Raw genomic sequence first — 17353 nt, 5'->3', positions numbered from 1 at the left:
TAAAGTCAAAACAGAAAGTTGTAAAATCATTTTCAAATGATGAAACTATAGTTAGAAAATATAAACTTAGAAGTCTGAATCAATGTTATTAATTCATTTATGGTGCATTCTGTTTTTGCAGATTACACCATCTGGGCAGAGAAGGAGGGGCTGTATGAAGCATACACCTTTAACTAACCCTAGAGCTACTGACTGTATTATTATACACGAGAATGTAGAAAATGAGAAAGTTATTGTAGAGAATGAGAGGGTAGAGAATGTAGAGAATGAGAGGGTAGAGAATGTAGAGGATAAGAGGGTAGAGAATGAGAGGGTAGAGAATGAGGGGGTAGAGAATGAGAGGGTAGAGAATGTAGAGGATAAGAGGGTAGAGAATGAGAAGATAGAGAATGAGAGGGTAGAGAATGAGAGGGTAGAGAATGAGAAGGTAGAGAATGAGAGGGTAGAGAATGAGAGGGCAGAGAATGTAGAGGATAAGAGGGCAGAGAATGAGAGGGTAGAGAATGAGAGGGCAAAGAATGTGAGGGTAGAGAATGAGAGGGTAGAGAATGTAGAGGATAAGAGGGTAGAGAATGTAGAGAATAAGAGGGTAGAGAATGAAGAGAATAAGAGGATAGAGAATGTAGACAATGAGAGGGTAGAGAATGTAGAGGATAAGAGGGTAGAGAATGTAGAGAATAAGAGGGTAGAGAATGTAGAGCATAAGAGGGTAGAGAATGAGAAGGTAGAGAATGAGAGGGTAGAGAATGAGAAGGTAGAGAATGAGAGATAGAGAATGAGAGGGTAGAGAATGAGAGGGTAGAGAATGAGAGGGCAGAGAATGAGAGAGTAGAGAATGAGAGGGCAGAGAATGAGAGGGTAGAGAATGAGAGGGTAGAGAAGGTAGAGAATGAGAGGGTAGAGAATGAGAGGGTAGAGAATGTAGAGGATAAGAGGGCAGAGAATGAGAGGGTAGAGAATGAGAGGGCAGAGAATGAGAGGGTAGAGAATGAGAGGGTAGAGAACGTAGAGAATAAGAGGGTAGAGAATGTAGAGAATGAGAGGGTAGAGAATGAAGAGAATAAGAGGGTAGAGAATGTAGAGCATAAGAGGGTAGAGAGTGAGAATGAGAGGGGAGAGAATGTAGAGAATGACAGGAGAATATGTAGAGAATGAGAGGGTAGAGAATGAGAGGGTAGAGAATTAGAGGGCAGAGAATGAGAGGGTAGAGAATGAGAGGGTAGAGAATGTAGAGAATGAGAGGGCAGAGAATGTGAGGGTAGAGAATGAGAGGGTAGAGAATGTAGAGAATGAGAATGAAGAGAATGAGAGGGTAGATAATGAGAGGGTAGAGAATGTAGAGAATAAGAGGGTAGAGAATGTAGAGAATGAGAGGGTAGAGAATGTTGATAATGAAAGGGTAGAGAATGAGAATGTAGACAATGAGAGGGTAGAGAAGGTAGAGAATAAGAGGGTAGAGAATGAAGAGAATAAGAGGGTAGAGAATGTAGAGCATAAGAGGGTAGAGAATGAGAAGGTAGAGAATGTAGAGAATGAGAGGGTAGAGAATGTAGAGGATAAGAGGGTAGAGAATGAGAGGGTAGAGAATGAGAGGGTAGAGAATGAGGGGGTAGAGAATGAGAGGGTAGAGAATGTAGAGGATAAGAGGGTAGAGAATGAGAAGATAGAGAATGAGAGGGTAGAGAATGAGAAGGTAGAGAATGAGAGGGTAGAGAATGAGAGGGCAGAGAATGTAGAGGATAAGAGGGCAGAGAATGTAGAGGATAAGAGGGTAGAGGATAAGAGGGCAGAGAATGAGAGGGTAGAGAATGAGAGGGCAAAGAATGTGAGGGTAGAGAATGAGAGGGTAGAGAATGTAGAGGATAAGAGGGTAGAGAATGTAGAGAATAAGAGGGTAGAGAATGAAGAGATTTAGAGGATAGAGAATGTAGACAATGAGAGGGTAGAGAATGTAGAGGATAAGAGGGTAGAGAATGTAGAGCATAAGAGGGTAGAGAATGAGAAGGTAGAGAATGAGAGGGTAGAGAATGAGAAGGTAGAGAATGTAGAGAATGAGAGGGTAGAGAATGTAGAGGATAAGAGGGTAGAGAATGAGAGGGTAGAGAATGAGGGGGTAGAGAATGAGAAGGTAGAGAATGTAGAGGATAAGAGGGTAGAGAATGAGAAGATAGAGAATGAGAGGGTAGAGAATGAGAGGGTAGAGAATGAGAAGGTAGAGAATGAGAGGGTAGAGAATGAGAGGGCAGAGAATGTAGAGGATAAGAGGGTAGAGGATAAGAGGGCAGAGAATGAGAGGGTAGAGAATGATAGGGCAAAGAATTGGAGGGTAGAGAATGAGAGGGTAGAGAATGTAGAGGATAAGAGGGTAGAGAATGTAGAGAATAAGAGGGTAGAGAATGAAGAGAATAGAGAATGTAGACAATGAGAGGGTAGAGAATGTAGAGGATAAGAGGGTAGAGAATGTAGAGAATAAGAGGGTAGAGAATGTAGAGCATAAGAGGGTAGAGAATGAGAAGGTAGAGAATGAGAGGGTAGAGAATGAGAAGGTAGAGAATGAGAGATAGAGAATGAGAGGGTAGAGAATGAGAGGGCAGAGAATGAGAGAGTAGAGAATGAGAGGGCAGAGAATGAGAGGGTAGAGAATGAGAGGGTAGAGAGGGTAGAGAATGTAGAGAATGAGAGGGTAGAGAATGAGAGGGTAGAGAATGAGAGGGTAGAGAATGAGAAGGCAGAGAATGAGAGGGTATAGAATGAGAGGGTAGAAAATGTAGAGCATAAGAGGGCAGAGAATGAGAGAGTAGAGAATGAGAGGGTAGAGAATGAGAGGGTAGAGAAGGTAGAGAATGTAGAGAATGAGAGGGTAGAGAATGTAGAGGATAAGAGGGCAGAGAATGAGAGGGTAGAGAATGAAAGGGCAGAGAATGAGAGGGTACAGAATGAGAGGGTAGAGAATGTAGAGAATAAGAGGGTAGAGAATGTAGAGAATAAGAGGGTAGAGAATGTAGAGAATGAGAGGGTAGAGAATGAAGAGAAAAAGAGGGTAGAGAATTAGAGGGTAGAGAATGTAGAGCATAAGAGGGTAGAGAGTGAGAATGAGAGGGGAGAGAATGTAGAGAATGACAGGAGAATATGTAGAGAATGAGAGGGTAGAGAATGAGAGGGTAGAGAATGAGAGGGCAGAGAATGAGAGGGTAGAGAATGAGAGGGTAGAGAATGTAGAGAATGAGAGGGTAAATAATGTAGAGAATGAGAGGGTAGAGAATGAGAGGGCAGAGAATGAGAGGGTAGATAATGAGAGGGCAGAGAATGAGAGGGTAGAGAATGAGAGAGCAGAGAATGAGAGGGTAGAGAATGAGAGGGTAGAGAATGTAGAGAATGAGAGGGTAGAGAATGTAGAGAATGAGAGGGTAGAGAATGAAAAGAATAAGAGGGTAGAGAATGTAGAGCATAAGAGGGTAGAGAGTGAGAATGCGAGGGGAGAGAATGTAGAGAATGACAGGAGAATATGTAGAGAATGAGAGGGAAGAGAATGAGAGGGTAAGAGAATGAGAGGGTAGAGAATGAGAGGGTAGAGAATGAGAGGGTAGAGAATGAGAGGGCAGAGAATGAGAGGGTAGAGAATGAGAGGGTAGAGAATGTAGAGAATGAGAATGAAGAGAATGAGAGGGTAGATAATGTAGAGAATGAGAGGGTAGAGAATGAGAGGGTAGAGAATGAGAGGGCAGAGAATGAGAGGGTAGAGAATGAGAGGGTAGAGAATGTAGAGAATGAGAATGAAGAGAATGAGAGGGTAGATAATGTAGAGAATGAGAGGGTAGAGAATGAGAGGGTAGAGAATGAGAGGGCAGAGAATGAGAGGGTAGAGAATGAGAGGGTAGATAATGCAGAGAATGAGAGGGTAGAGAATGAGAGGGTAGAGAATTAGAGGGCAGAGAATGAGAGGGCAGAGAATGAGAGGGTAGAGAATGTAGAGAATGAGAGGGCAGAGAATGAGAGGGTAGATAATGTAGAGAATGAGAATGCTATTGTAGATAAAGTGAAGGTAGATAACGAGATTAATGATTCTGGGAGTGATAATGATTCTGACTATGAGTCAGATTTTGAATTCGAACAGAATGAATCTACCAATGACTATCTTGTTTCCAAGTACTCTTGTGAGGAATAACTTTTAATCAGATCAATACATATATGTAATGTATTATAATATATTCACATTATTCAATAAACTACAATTGTTATGAATCACAGGTTATAATATAAAACAAAATCAAAATTAACGTTTGTTCAATAGCATCTCATTTGATTTTTGAGTGAAAATATAGCCTAGGTCTGGCAAAACTTGGTACCCTGTAGGCCCCAATGTCTGACAGGAAAAAAAACTGTTTGCATCTCTGAGAGAGTGAGAGTGGAACCAAATGTAAACTTGATCTGTAGCTCATCATAGTAGACTCACATACTAAAAATTAGCTCAATACCGTATAGCGGGTTATTTTCGCGGGGTGTTTACTTTCGCTTATTTTGGCGGGTAAGGGGAAATCGCGAAATTAAATTCCGCGAAAACTTATGCATGCATTCGGTTCTTTCTAATAGCTAAAGCGTTTTGAATAGTATCTATTTTCCCGTTCGTCGAATCAATAATTGTTTAAGTTAATTTAACCAACATAAATGCGAAAGGCCATTGTTCTCAGGCTGTTAGGTGTTAATTAGTTAATTGGTTACATAATAAAATAATTAATAATATTAGAGTGTAAGGTACTCTGTCAGGTGTTTTATCCTTATTAATTAGTGTCAAATTATATTAGAGTCGCAAGTCACTCATGATAATTTTATGATCTAATTAGTACATCAAAGGTCCGGTCAATTTCGTAACTTTCTAATCAACAGTAACATTTACCAGAGGTTTATACACCTGTGACAAATATCTAATTACCGGTATTCTATTGATTAACTGCATCAAAATATAATCAATAAATATAAAGACGTCATGCAGGTAAAACAATCATTTAACCATAACAATAGATACTTGTCAATTTTTACAACTTTTTAACTGCAACCATTTCAGTATCCGCCAAAATATTTAATTGGGATTAAAGAATCCGCCAAAATAAAAACCGCCAAAATTTTTTGTATACTTTGTTGCCCCTAATTCGCTAAATTTTTCACCCGTGAAAATAACCCGCTATACGGTATATGACACGTTTAGACAAAAAGTCTGTATAACTGTTCATATTGGAATGGCAGATAAGGGTAACACTATATAGCCCAGACCCAAGTCGGAGGGGCCATCAAAATATCTTCCTCTGTCTACTTCAGATTGCAAAATTATCAAATTAATTTCACACAAGGAACATTTGCAAACACATTTATTTCATTGTCCAATAATTCCATACACCTTATATTACAATAACCAGTTATCAGAGTGAAATTATTTTGATCAAGAAAACAACTGAAAAAGAGATCACAAAATAATATTATCTCATTTGAAATCCCTGAAGCTGAAAATATTAGTAAGAGCATCTACTTTCCATTGGAACTTGTTATGCTCTCTTTAAGGCACCTTCTGAGCATGAAAATAATAAAGCTTTGTGTTCAGAAATAAAAGATTGTATAAGCTCACCTGTCTAATGAATGAAAGATTGTATAGCTCACCTGTCTAATAATACTTTTTCATTTTTGTCTTTCCTTGCCTGTTTGGATATAGACTGATTATTTTCTGTGCCATTTGTTGATACTTTTCGTTTCACTAGATTCTGAAAGAAAACATACAAATGTTTGACAAAAATAATTAGTTTAATGTTAGCTATCTTCAAACACAGTAGCTGGTACAGGCATTTATGATAGCTTATCCCTGGTTTTTATTTATTAAATTCTGAACATTAAAACATTACTAATGTATTTAATCCATTATCATAAAAAGTTGTTGTTGGGTGTTCAGTGTTCAAAATTTCAAAAATCCAGAGAGTGAAATAAAAGTGATTTCAAAATCAGTGTTGTAATTTCGCCTTTTATCAAAATCAGTGTTGTAATTTCACCTTTTATCAAAATCAGTGTTGTAATTTCACCTTTTATCAAAATCAGTGTTGTAATTTCACCTTTTATCAAAATCAGTTTTATAATTTCATCTTTTTATCATAATCAATGTTGTAATTTCACCTTTTATAAAAATCAGTGTTGTAATTTCACCTTTTATCAAAATCAGTGTTGTAATTTCACCTTTTATCAAAATCAGTTTTATAATTTCACCTTTTTATCATAATCAATGTTGTAATTTCACCTTTTATCAAAATCAGTGTTGTAATTTCACCTTTTATCAAAATCAGTGTAGTAATTTCACCTTTTATCAAAATCAGTTTTATAATTTCACCTTTTTATCATAATCAATGTTGTAATTTCACCTTTTATCAAAATCAGTGTTGTAATTTCACCTTTTATCAAAATCAGGTTTATAATTTCACCTTTTATCAAAATCAGTGTTGTAATTTCACCTTTTATCAAAATCAGTGTTGTAATTTCACCTTTCATCAAAATAGCTTACAAAGAATTCTTAACCACCTACATAATAATAGGGCCAGCTTTACCAAAATTTCATTTTTTAAAGATGTATTGTGGAGAACTACAATGTAATCAAACCAAAAAGGACTTAAAGTATAGCAAACTTGCGACAGGATATAAGACCTTTGCATGATTTAAAATATACCTTAAAATATAGATAGAAATCCAATTGGTGTGCATTAGATTATGCTGCATTTTGAGGTATTGATAAAATTCATTTTATTATTGTATATTTTGATATTGCTCAGTTATGTATAGTTTAACTTGCTTCTGACGTATATGTACAATGATGTATTTGGTGATGTATATTGTTATCCTCTTGTTATCCTATGCCTGCAAGCATCTACGTCATTTGGTTTCTGGTAGATAGTTGCCTCATTGGAAATCATACCACATCCCCTTAGTCTATATTAAATGGTTTTAATCATCTTGTGATTACTTGTAACACATAATACACTGCATGAGAAACTTACATCCTGTTCTGCTACCCTCAAACTAGAACTTAATGATCTTGTGATTACTTTTTACCCATAATACACTGCATGAGAAACTTACATCCTTTTCTGCTACCCTCAGACTAGAACTTAATGATCTTGTGATTACTTTTTACTCATAATACACTGCATTAGAAACTTACATCCTTTTCTGCTACCCTCTGACTAGAACTTAAGGAACTCAGTATAGAATTAACACGTCCATCTTTTCTTAACTTTTTAGCACTACAAGAATCATCCCAGTCATCAATGAGAGCTGATCTCTTCAACGTGGGTGTTTCTAGACGAGGTATTGTATAACCTGATGACGACAGGTCTGGCAGACTATCAGGCAATGGTGGCAAAGAGGAGGTTGATGAATTTGATTGTTGACTGTCTTGTCGTCTAAAAAATCAAAACCAGATTATTTTCAGTGAAATCACCAAATATTGCAGTAATTTATCATTATTCCAGTAAACATAGTTTCATAATCATATATTGTATTTTTTTGTGGTTACTGATGAGCACCAAAGAATATCATTGAAAATGTCCCTTCAAGATGTCATTGTGTGATCGATCTACATGTAACTCTACATTTAACTGCCATGAGAAAAAAAAATAATTACGTCATTTTCTGAAAACATCAACTTTCTTAAATTCTTGTGGAACATTTGGTCTACCAATATCAAGATACAATACATAAAGAAATTATTAACGGATTCCTCAAAACCCATAGAATAAGGAAGATATTAAATTTTCTTAAATGAAGCTCCAATCTAGTGAATAACATTTTGATCGGGTTAAAAGGTCATAAAGCAAGATAAACAAAATAATCAACTGGTTAATGGACTATGACCTCACTATGACCTTAGTTTTCCATTCATCATAATCATGGTAAGTAAATCACATACTAAATTGTTAACAATTAAAGGATTCAAGTATTTTTTGGACAAATAATTTTCCAATTATGATCTGTTTACAAGGTGTTATTACATTACAATAGTTTAAAATGGTCAAAGTCCCATAACTCAAAAATTGTCAAATAAAAACCATGGTATTGTGTTATCAAGTACAAGTGATGACAAACAAACCAACCCAAGTTTAAATGTTTTCTGGAAAATTGTCTCTGAGATGTAGTGTGATAGTGACTCACAGATGATGACTGTTTCCTAAAATAAGTGGACAAAAACAAGTATTTCCTTTTTAACATATCTATGACATTTAAAATTTTGTGAATGTTCATTAAAAATGTATGTATCTTGGTAAATGCATAATTTCCACAAAAAAGGCAGACTTAAGATGAGTTCTTTAAAGGTAAGTTTAAAAAAGCAATTTCTATCACAAGTGTTCAATAAACTGTTATCACAGAGATATGTCTCGCTTTTTAGTAATTTCGATAATGCAAATGTTGAAATTAAAATAGCAACACTTTAACATGTAAGTTTTGCAAATATTTAAAGTCAATGAACCATGACTGAAGGTACATGGCTAAACAATCTCCATGGAAATGAGATGTGCCAATGCTAATACAACTGCATACCAAATACCATTGACTTATCATTAGAAGTTCCCTTTAAACAAACTTAAACACAAACTAATACATGTAAACTAAGCAAAATTTCAAAGTCAATAAATCATAACTGAGGGGGCTGGGTCAATTAATCTCCATGGTAATGAGATGTGCCAATGCTAATACAACTGCATACCAAATATCATTGACCTACCACTAGTGGTTCCCCATAACCGACCTAATCACAAACTAATACATGAAAACTAAGCAAAAGTTTTAAAGTCAATAGACTGTGACTGAGGGGGCGGGGCCAAATAATCTCCATGGAAATGAGATATGCCAATGCTTATACAACTGCATACCAATTATCATTAACTTACAACAAGCTGTTCCCCATAAACTGACCTAATCACAAACTAATACGTGAAAACTAAGCAAAAGTTTCAAAGTCAATAGACCATAACTGAGGGGGTGGGGCCAAATAATCTTCATGGTAATGAGATGTGCCAATACTAATACAACTGCATACCAAAAATCATTGACTTACCACTAGTGGTTCACCATATACTAGACCTAATCACAAACTAAAACATTGTTGACGCCGCTGCCGGAAACAGCATACCTATGTCTCGCTTTTTGACTCTGTCAAGCGAGACAAAAACTGAAATCTTATACATTCCTTTCAAACAACCTGTTTTTGGTATTAAAAAAGGAAAAACGTGCGGAAATTTGGAATGTCATAACTTAAATGCCCTTTATTTAGAAAATGAAGTTTATTTCTCAACAATTGATGGAAAAGTCTTTTGATTGCTTGTACGGATGGGTTGCTAACACTAGGGTATACCAAACATCTCACCTACTTATTTAAAACAAACATGACATCAATCTCAATCATACTGCCTGTTATATGTGTAAATATTCTTATAAATTTGTTATTCAAATATTCCATTTGATCCCTATGAAGGAACAGGAGATTTTGGAATAAAATATTAAATGTACACTAAAGAATAACTACAGATGTACCTTCTCTTGGCTTGCTGTACTGGGTAATCTGTGTATGATGTATCATGGTCATAGCCTCCATAACTTCTCTTCAAACTGAAATATGGTTAGAATATTCAATTTATACAGAAATATATAAACAGTGTCCTAGCTTCCACCCCCCCCCCCCCCCCAAAAAAAAAGGGGGCACATTTCCTGTCTGTCCTGAAAGTTCTGCCCTATACCTTTATGTTTTCTGAAGGAAAATAAATACATATTGATGCAAATAATGTATTGAACTATTGGTAAAGCTTTTTACGAATAAAAATACTATGAATCCAGCAAAATAACATAGATTTACAGTAAATTCAGAAATATTTCATGTTTTTATTATTGCAAAATTGTAACAGAATAGGTTTAAGAAATATATATTTGATAGCATTATTTGTATATTCTAGACCCATAATAGGTTTGCACTATTATTGTTAATGAATAAAAATACATTTTTAACCATGAGATAAAGGCCTATTAAATAGGATAGAGAATGGAAATGAGGAATGAAGCAGAGAGATAAGAACCCGACTAAAGAGCAGAAAACAGCCCAAGACCACTAATGGGTCTTCACTGCAGAGAAAATCCTGCATCTGGAGGCTGGCCTCTAAACAGTTATGTAAACAAGTTTAGAGAAATGGACAACACACTTTACTCCATAACATACAAAAGAGCTAAAATTAATATAAAACACACAAGACTATCAACAGCTAGAGGTTCCCGACTTGGGACAGATGCAAAATTGTGACAGGGTTAAACATGTTTTGTGAGATCTCAACCCTCCCCCTATACCTCTAGCCAATGTGGTAAAGCATGTTTTGTGAGATCTCAACCCTCCCTCTATACCTCTAGCCAATGTGGTAAAACATGTTTTTTGATATCTTAACCCTCCCCTATACCTCTAGCCAATGTGGTAAATAAAATTGAGAATGGAAATGGGGAATGTGTCAAAGAGACAACAACCCGACCATAGAGCAGACAACAGCCGAAGGCCACCAATGGGTCTTCAATACCTCTAGCCAATGTGGTAAAACATGTTTTGTGAGATCTCAACCCTCCCCCTATACCTCTAGTCAATGTGGTAAAGCATGTTTTGTGAGATCTCAACCCTCCCCCTATACCTCTAGTCAATGTGGTAAAGCATGTTTTTCTTTACAATATTTGTGAGAACATATTTTGCTAGTTTACCTTTTCTCTTTTAGAGCTAATATAACTGCTTGAGTGTCTGGTGTTCTCCTTGAATCAGAACTGCTTGTTTGTATATGAAATAATCTAAAAGGAAAAAGTAAATTCTTTTATATTTATGAATGCTACAACTGTAGGTGATTTTGTCAACTCTACCTTTATACAGTGGTTGTGGACACAGAGTAGGAAAATCTTCAAATTGGTGTACTGTGTCCACCTTGAGGGAACATACAACTTCTTTTCCTTCATCACAAGCCTATATACATATACTATACCTTGGAAAAATTATTTAAGCTTAAGTACTTTAAAAATATTTTGACAAAATAGCTACGGAAGTGAAATTTAATAGTTTGACAATACTGAACTGGAGTTCGCTTAGTATCTGAGAAATGAACCTAGATCAATTAATAAGGTTATCTTTATTAATAGGAATAAATAATTCCTTTCTATATCATGTATATTGTAAGAGCAAAATATATATTTTCAACTGGATTTCAGTTAGTATGTCTAAAAACAATCAATCAATCTTGTGCATTCAAAAAAATAAAACATCTGAAGTGTAGTTTTTTATCCTTATTCCTGTAAAGTTTTCCAATTTAGATTACTGCTGGCATTATCTGTTCATGCATATCATACATGTGTTGCAGCTCTTTTTTGCGCTTGTTCTTATCGATTAATTTAGACTTTCCAGGGCTCACACTATTTCTGAATCATAGGGAGAAGTGACTTCTCTTTTTGAAACTGAGAAGGAGAAGTGGTGAGATTTGAGAGAGAAGTGCTCGTTCGCTCGCAGAGCTACAATGTTTGGTTTTACTATAATACAAAGGGCCATATGTATCTTATTTTTTTATATTGCTCAATTTGTACCTGGGAGTACAATAAAAGTAACAGTTCAAATTCAAATTGTTTACTTTTATCATATCTAGTTGCACAATCATATTAGTCCTCTTGTCAGAAAAAAACAGTTCAATATCTAGCAATAATAAAAAAAAAAAATTTTATATCAAAAAGGAAAAGAAAGTTGTTATTTCAATTTAAAATATACTCTGTTATGTTTGTGAAATTCAGTGGTTAAAATTCTCATTTAAAAGATATATAAATTTAACACAGTTAAGCTTGGACATAGTATAGTAGTCCCAGAGTTGTGCAATTTTAATTAATACATTGAAACTATTCATATACATGGTAATATATACATTAATCAAGTAGATCTAACCAAAAGTATGTTAATGCGCGTGGAAAGCGTTATTTTTCCTTTTGGGATCAATATTCCTCTGTCAGCTGTGCCATTCATTCTTCAGTAGTCATTATCGTAAGAATCCGGATTTCGGTCATAGCTGGTCCGGTTCTGATCAGTAGTTTATTACAAATATTTCAATGGCGGACGAAGAAGAAAAATTTACAAAAATAAACGATGTTTGACACGCTATTTGGAGAGGAGTATGACGTTTTTAATGCAATACATGGATAACAAATTTACTTCAGGCAAATTTCATCACTTTCTAATGAAGTAACGAACTTATTTTGCCGAAAATTGGAATGATTTGATGTACGCTCTCTAACAAGTACCGGAAGTGATAAAAAATTGTTTTTATGAAATAACATGCAACCAACTTTAAAATCAATGCTTTAACCTCTTTTCTGAAGAAAATAAATCGTTTATGTCTTTGAATTTCTTTACTTTTTACTGAAAAATTGCTGTTTCATCGACTTGGTAAAAATTGAATATTGCCGATGACGAAACCGACTGAAAGCGAGTATTGTAAACCACAGGGCGACTAGTTTTCGCTTTTCAGGATCTGGCAAAGCGACATCTTCGCCCTAGTCGCCTGGTAGCGTGAGCCCTGTTTTCCTTTCAATATCTAACTGATAAATGATTAAAAATATTTTCTTTTGCTGTTGTTTGTGTATAAATATGAAGCTTTTGAAATAAAAAATTGAGGCCCACCTGATTATTACTCACTATACCTAATTCAGGGATGATTCCAGGTGTTTTCAAATGGGTCCCTTGACCATCAAATTGGGAATTTTCATCCCAATTGGGAATTTTTTAAACGTAAAATCTAAGACAATATAACATTATTTTTCTGTAAAAACGGAAAATGTATATAAAGTTTCACCTGTACACAGCTGTAAGAAGTTAAAACATTTGGAATAATCCTGGACGGACTACTGATTATGATATATATGATTACCAGATCGCTTGACAGTTATTGGATTGAGACCAGGGAAGTTGTTACATGAAGATCATTGCACATGATGCACTATCTTTTGTAGGTTTGTATCTTAGCTATGGTAACCTAGGCCTTTTACATACATAACAGCTAACATAAACCACTGAACAAAATCATCCATTGGGTATTTTTTTCAACAACAGGTCATCTTTATAAATTTACATTGATTCAATTGGATTTAAATTGAACTGGCCAATTGTCGAATTTAGAAAAGCAATGTACAAAAGTTTAAGTACTTAATTGCATGATAAGATAATTTTGTGGTTTTTGCTGGCTGTTTAATATGTAGAAGGTTGCCATATTTTTTCTTTAGGTATAACCCTAAGAAACAGGAAATTAAAGCATTGAACCATTGTATTTAAATGTTATTTAGATCATCTTTACAACTTTGAAACGGTTCCATAATGCTGACATCCTATTTCATGAATGATCCATCATCCACATGTATTTTAAAAAACGCTCAAACTTTTGTCTTTTGAGGTATGGAGCCGAACAAAATATATAATAATTTCTTTTACAAAACAAGTTTTCATCATATTATATAACCGGCTCTGCTGGGCAATCTGCTTTTACGAGATAGCGCCCATTAAATTCATCAATGTTATATCAAAATTTAAATTTTGCTCTCTGCCGAGGTCTGCTTTAATAAGACCCAATTTGACAAAAGCATCTTTTTTATCGACCTGCTGGGCGATCTGTTTTTACGAGATCATATACTCCAATAACATTTTCATCAATTGAATCCGGCTGCTAAAATCGTTGACCACATCTTTAATTAAATCGTTGTCTTATCCAGATTTTAAAACGCTCAAAAGACAAATTAGGAGAAATATTGTTGCCTAAATCTGTGACGGAAACATTTCCGGAAATATAGATTTTTATTTTTTTTTTCCTGAATTGGGAAATTAAATTCACATAAATTTTTTGGGGACCCCCGGCCGATTTTAGGCCCTAAAATATATAGTAGAATCATCCCTGTAATTTCATTCTTATCATATCCTACCTTGGACTTGACAATTTATGTGGCTCTGGTGGACCAATCCTCACTATATTGGAACTCCTTACTGATGGTGATTTCTGGTGACCTAAATGTGACCTTTCTCGTTTTATGAGTCTAACTGCAGGAATGAATCCTGGTGATGCTTGTGAAGGATAGTTTTGGTAAGATTGATGAACAACTGGACTTTCCTGTCTGAAAATAAAATTTATAAGTAATTAGTATGCACATTTAATAAATTTAGTTTCTATCTCTATAAGATGATTTTCTTGAAAATATGACTGATTTTTTCATCTGTGTTTGCCACCACTTTTATCACCTTTCGCTTTTTCATGGCAGCAATTTTTTGGTGGAGGCAGCCCTAAAAGTTCCTGAAAAAAAGTCACAGGCCAGTCATTTGGGTTGACATGGATTTTTTATAAAACCACAAAATTTGCAACTATTTTTCAGTTTCAATATAAAACACAATTTACAGAAAGACTTAACCTGTAAAGAACTCATTTGAAAAAATCATTCTACTTTAATTCTGTTAATTCTTTTGAATCAGACATTTTCTGGTCTTTGCCTGCCCACACTTTTGATATATAAATACTAAACGATTGTGTTCCCTTCTATTGAGTATTAAGTTTTTGAAGCTAGGTTAAAGCACATTCAAAAACGATAATTTCAATTCAATATGGATAACTCATGTATGATTTTTTCCCGGTACCAAAATACCTACTAAAGAGCTGTCTGCATCCTTCTGACTTTAGGATATATAGGTTTAGGAGGTCTTTTGAGATATAGGGCATTTCTAAGAGGGTTTTGATTGAGAGCACTTAATCTGGAATATATTATGTGAATTTACCATTTCACATAAAAATAAACAGCTGCGCCATGAGCGCATGATATGCCAGTCGTCTTGTGTGTGAATTTTTATGCAATAATCATAAATAGTTTCTGACATACAGCGCGACATGCAAAAAGTTTTTGCCAAAAACCCCCATTTTTTTTTTACAAAAAACTTAATATCTCTAAAATAAAATTTTGAATCAAAACCAAAAAGTATACAGATCTTTAGATTAAAAAACTAAGAAGTGTGTTAAATTTTAAGCAATAATCATAAATCGTTTTTGAGATACGGTGCGACATGTGAAAACCCCCCTTTTAAAAAAAAATCAATATCTCTAAAATAAAATTTTGAATCAAAACCAAAAAGTATACAGATCTTTAGATTAATATAACTAAGAAGTGTGTAAAATTTTAAGCAATAAAAATACACAGCTTTTAAATTGTCTTAAGTAATTGTCCATTAACCAGAAAACCCTTGTTTTTCCCCCTTTTTTGCCCCTTATTCCTAAACGGTTTGAGCCATAACCCCCCCAAAGCAAATCCTAACCATCCCTTTGTGGTATGGAAACTTGTGGTATAATTTCAGAGAGATCCATACACCATTCCACAAGTTATTGTCTGGAAACTAGAAAAATTCTTATTTTGGCCCCTTTATGGCCCCTTATTCCTAAACTGTTTGAACCATAACCCCCAAAATCAATCCCAACCTTCCTTTTGTGGTTATAAACCTTGTGTTTAAATTTCATAGATTTCTATTTAATTATACTAAAGATATTGTCTGGAAACCAACTGTCTTCGGACGACGCTGACGACGACCTGATACCAATATACGACCGCAAACTTATTTGCGATCATATAAAAAAAGAAAATTTGTTGTAAATGTAAAAAATAATGAAGTGGAAAATGAATTATATTTTTTATTTTAATGTGACAAATACCACAATGAGTGAAAGCAAGTGTTTACTATCATCTCTAACAGTCAAGGGTATATCATATCTAATAAATAGTGTTGTTAAATTGAACAGTTTTGCCTAACAGGTTACTCAGATAATCTTTCGAACGGTTAACCGGTAGTTAAAGACGATGTGGAAAGGCCTTATATTCAGTACTTTACAAATACACATAAGCATTCTTGGTGAAGTTTTACTTTTTATAATCCAATACTACCATATATATACAGTGATCACCCCAGTCCGTTTTAGCGTCGCGGCACCGTGACGCTATAATTTTTTTCCATGACGCTATAATAATTTCCCCGACGCTATAATATTTTGAGGATGCTATTTTTTCTCGTCTCTATACATCAGATACATTGCCGCAAAATCGATGTCCTAATTTTTTAACTTTCGTCTAATTACCGCTTGTGATCATAAAAATTATATCACCTTTAATTGAAATCCCTTCAAGTCGGACAATAGAGGCAATTAAGAGTGATTAAATGGGTGTTAATTGACCTTTGGGTGATAACTGTTTGGATACCAATACCCCAAGCTGACACTTATGACATGACTTATAACACGTGGTCCAATCGCAAATTTTGACAACGAGAAAATGGAATAAAAAATTCATAAACAATTCGAAATCTACGTTTGCATCAAGGCATAACCGTCTCCTATTAGAAGAAAAACTATGCGGGGTACCTTGATGTTGACAAAATGGCTGACCAAACTAAGTTGTACAAATACGCGTTTATTTTCATGTCGATTAAACAGCAATTTTTCATTTATAAGTAAAGAAATTCAAGATATAAACCATTTATTTCTGTGAAAAGAGGTGAAAGCACTGAATTTACAGATTTGTGGTATATCATTTCAAACTAATAACTTATAAGAAGTGTTTTCTTTCCCTTCCGGTACTTGTTACTCGAGAGCGTACATTAAACATTCTGATTTTCGGCAAAATAAGTTTGATACTTCATTAGAACGTGATGAAAATTGCCTTTAGTTAATGCTTCATCCATTTATTGCATTAAAAGTGTCATATTCATTCCAAATCGCTTGTCAAACATTGTTTATTTTCGTTGATTTTTCTTCGACCGCCATTGAAATATTTGTTCAAACTACGGATCGGATGCTGGATTCATCGGAAACGGACCAGCTATGAAAATCCACATTTTTACGATAATAACTACAGACGCACAAATGGCACAGCTGACAGAATAATAATGATCCAAAAAAGGAAAACTACGCATTCTACACGCATTAACAGATCTCCTTGCTAAATGTATTTATTTCTATGTTAAAAATATATATCTTTTTGATGAGAAACAACTGGGACTAATACATTGAATCCCAGGAAACAATGAATTTCATAAACATGATAAACAGAATAGTTTTTTAATTAAAATTTTATCAATATATGATACTTTCTTTTCCTTTTTGATATATAAAAAAGTTTTTTTTTGTACTAGATATTTAGTTGTAGTTTCTGGCAAGAGGAAAAATATAATTCTGTAAGAGGAAAAATATAATTCTGTAACTATAAATGAATATTGAAGACATAAACTGAAACAACTGTTATACTTTAATTGTATTCTCAG

At 34.6% G+C, this 17353-nt stretch overlaps 1 protein-coding gene across 1 annotated transcript in view; it reads right to left on the bottom strand.

Annotated features, from left to right (window-relative positions):
* The window catches only part of LOC127720546 (nuclear pore complex protein DDB_G0274915-like), a 40425-nt gene that overhangs the window by 21563 nt on the left and 1509 nt on the right, over positions 1–17353 (bottom strand). The window contains exons 2-6 of the mRNA XM_052227140.1: positions 13990–14178; positions 10756–10839; positions 9559–9633; positions 7190–7430; positions 5650–5750 (exon numbers count right to left, since the gene is read on the bottom strand). Coding sequence (XP_052083100.1) covers positions 5650–5750; positions 7190–7430; positions 9559–9633; positions 10756–10839; positions 13990–14178 — 690 coding nt within the window. The remainder of the gene's footprint in view (positions 1–5649; positions 5751–7189; positions 7431–9558; positions 9634–10755; positions 10840–13989; positions 14179–17353) is intronic.

This window comes from Mytilus californianus, unplaced genomic scaffold, assembly GCF_021869535.1.
Source record: "Mytilus californianus isolate M0D057914Y unplaced genomic scaffold, xbMytCali1.0.p SCAF_11, whole genome shotgun sequence".
Taxonomy (NCBI): Eukaryota; Metazoa; Mollusca; class Bivalvia; order Mytilida; family Mytilidae; genus Mytilus; species Mytilus californianus.
This window is presented reverse-complemented; position numbering and strand designations above follow the sequence as displayed.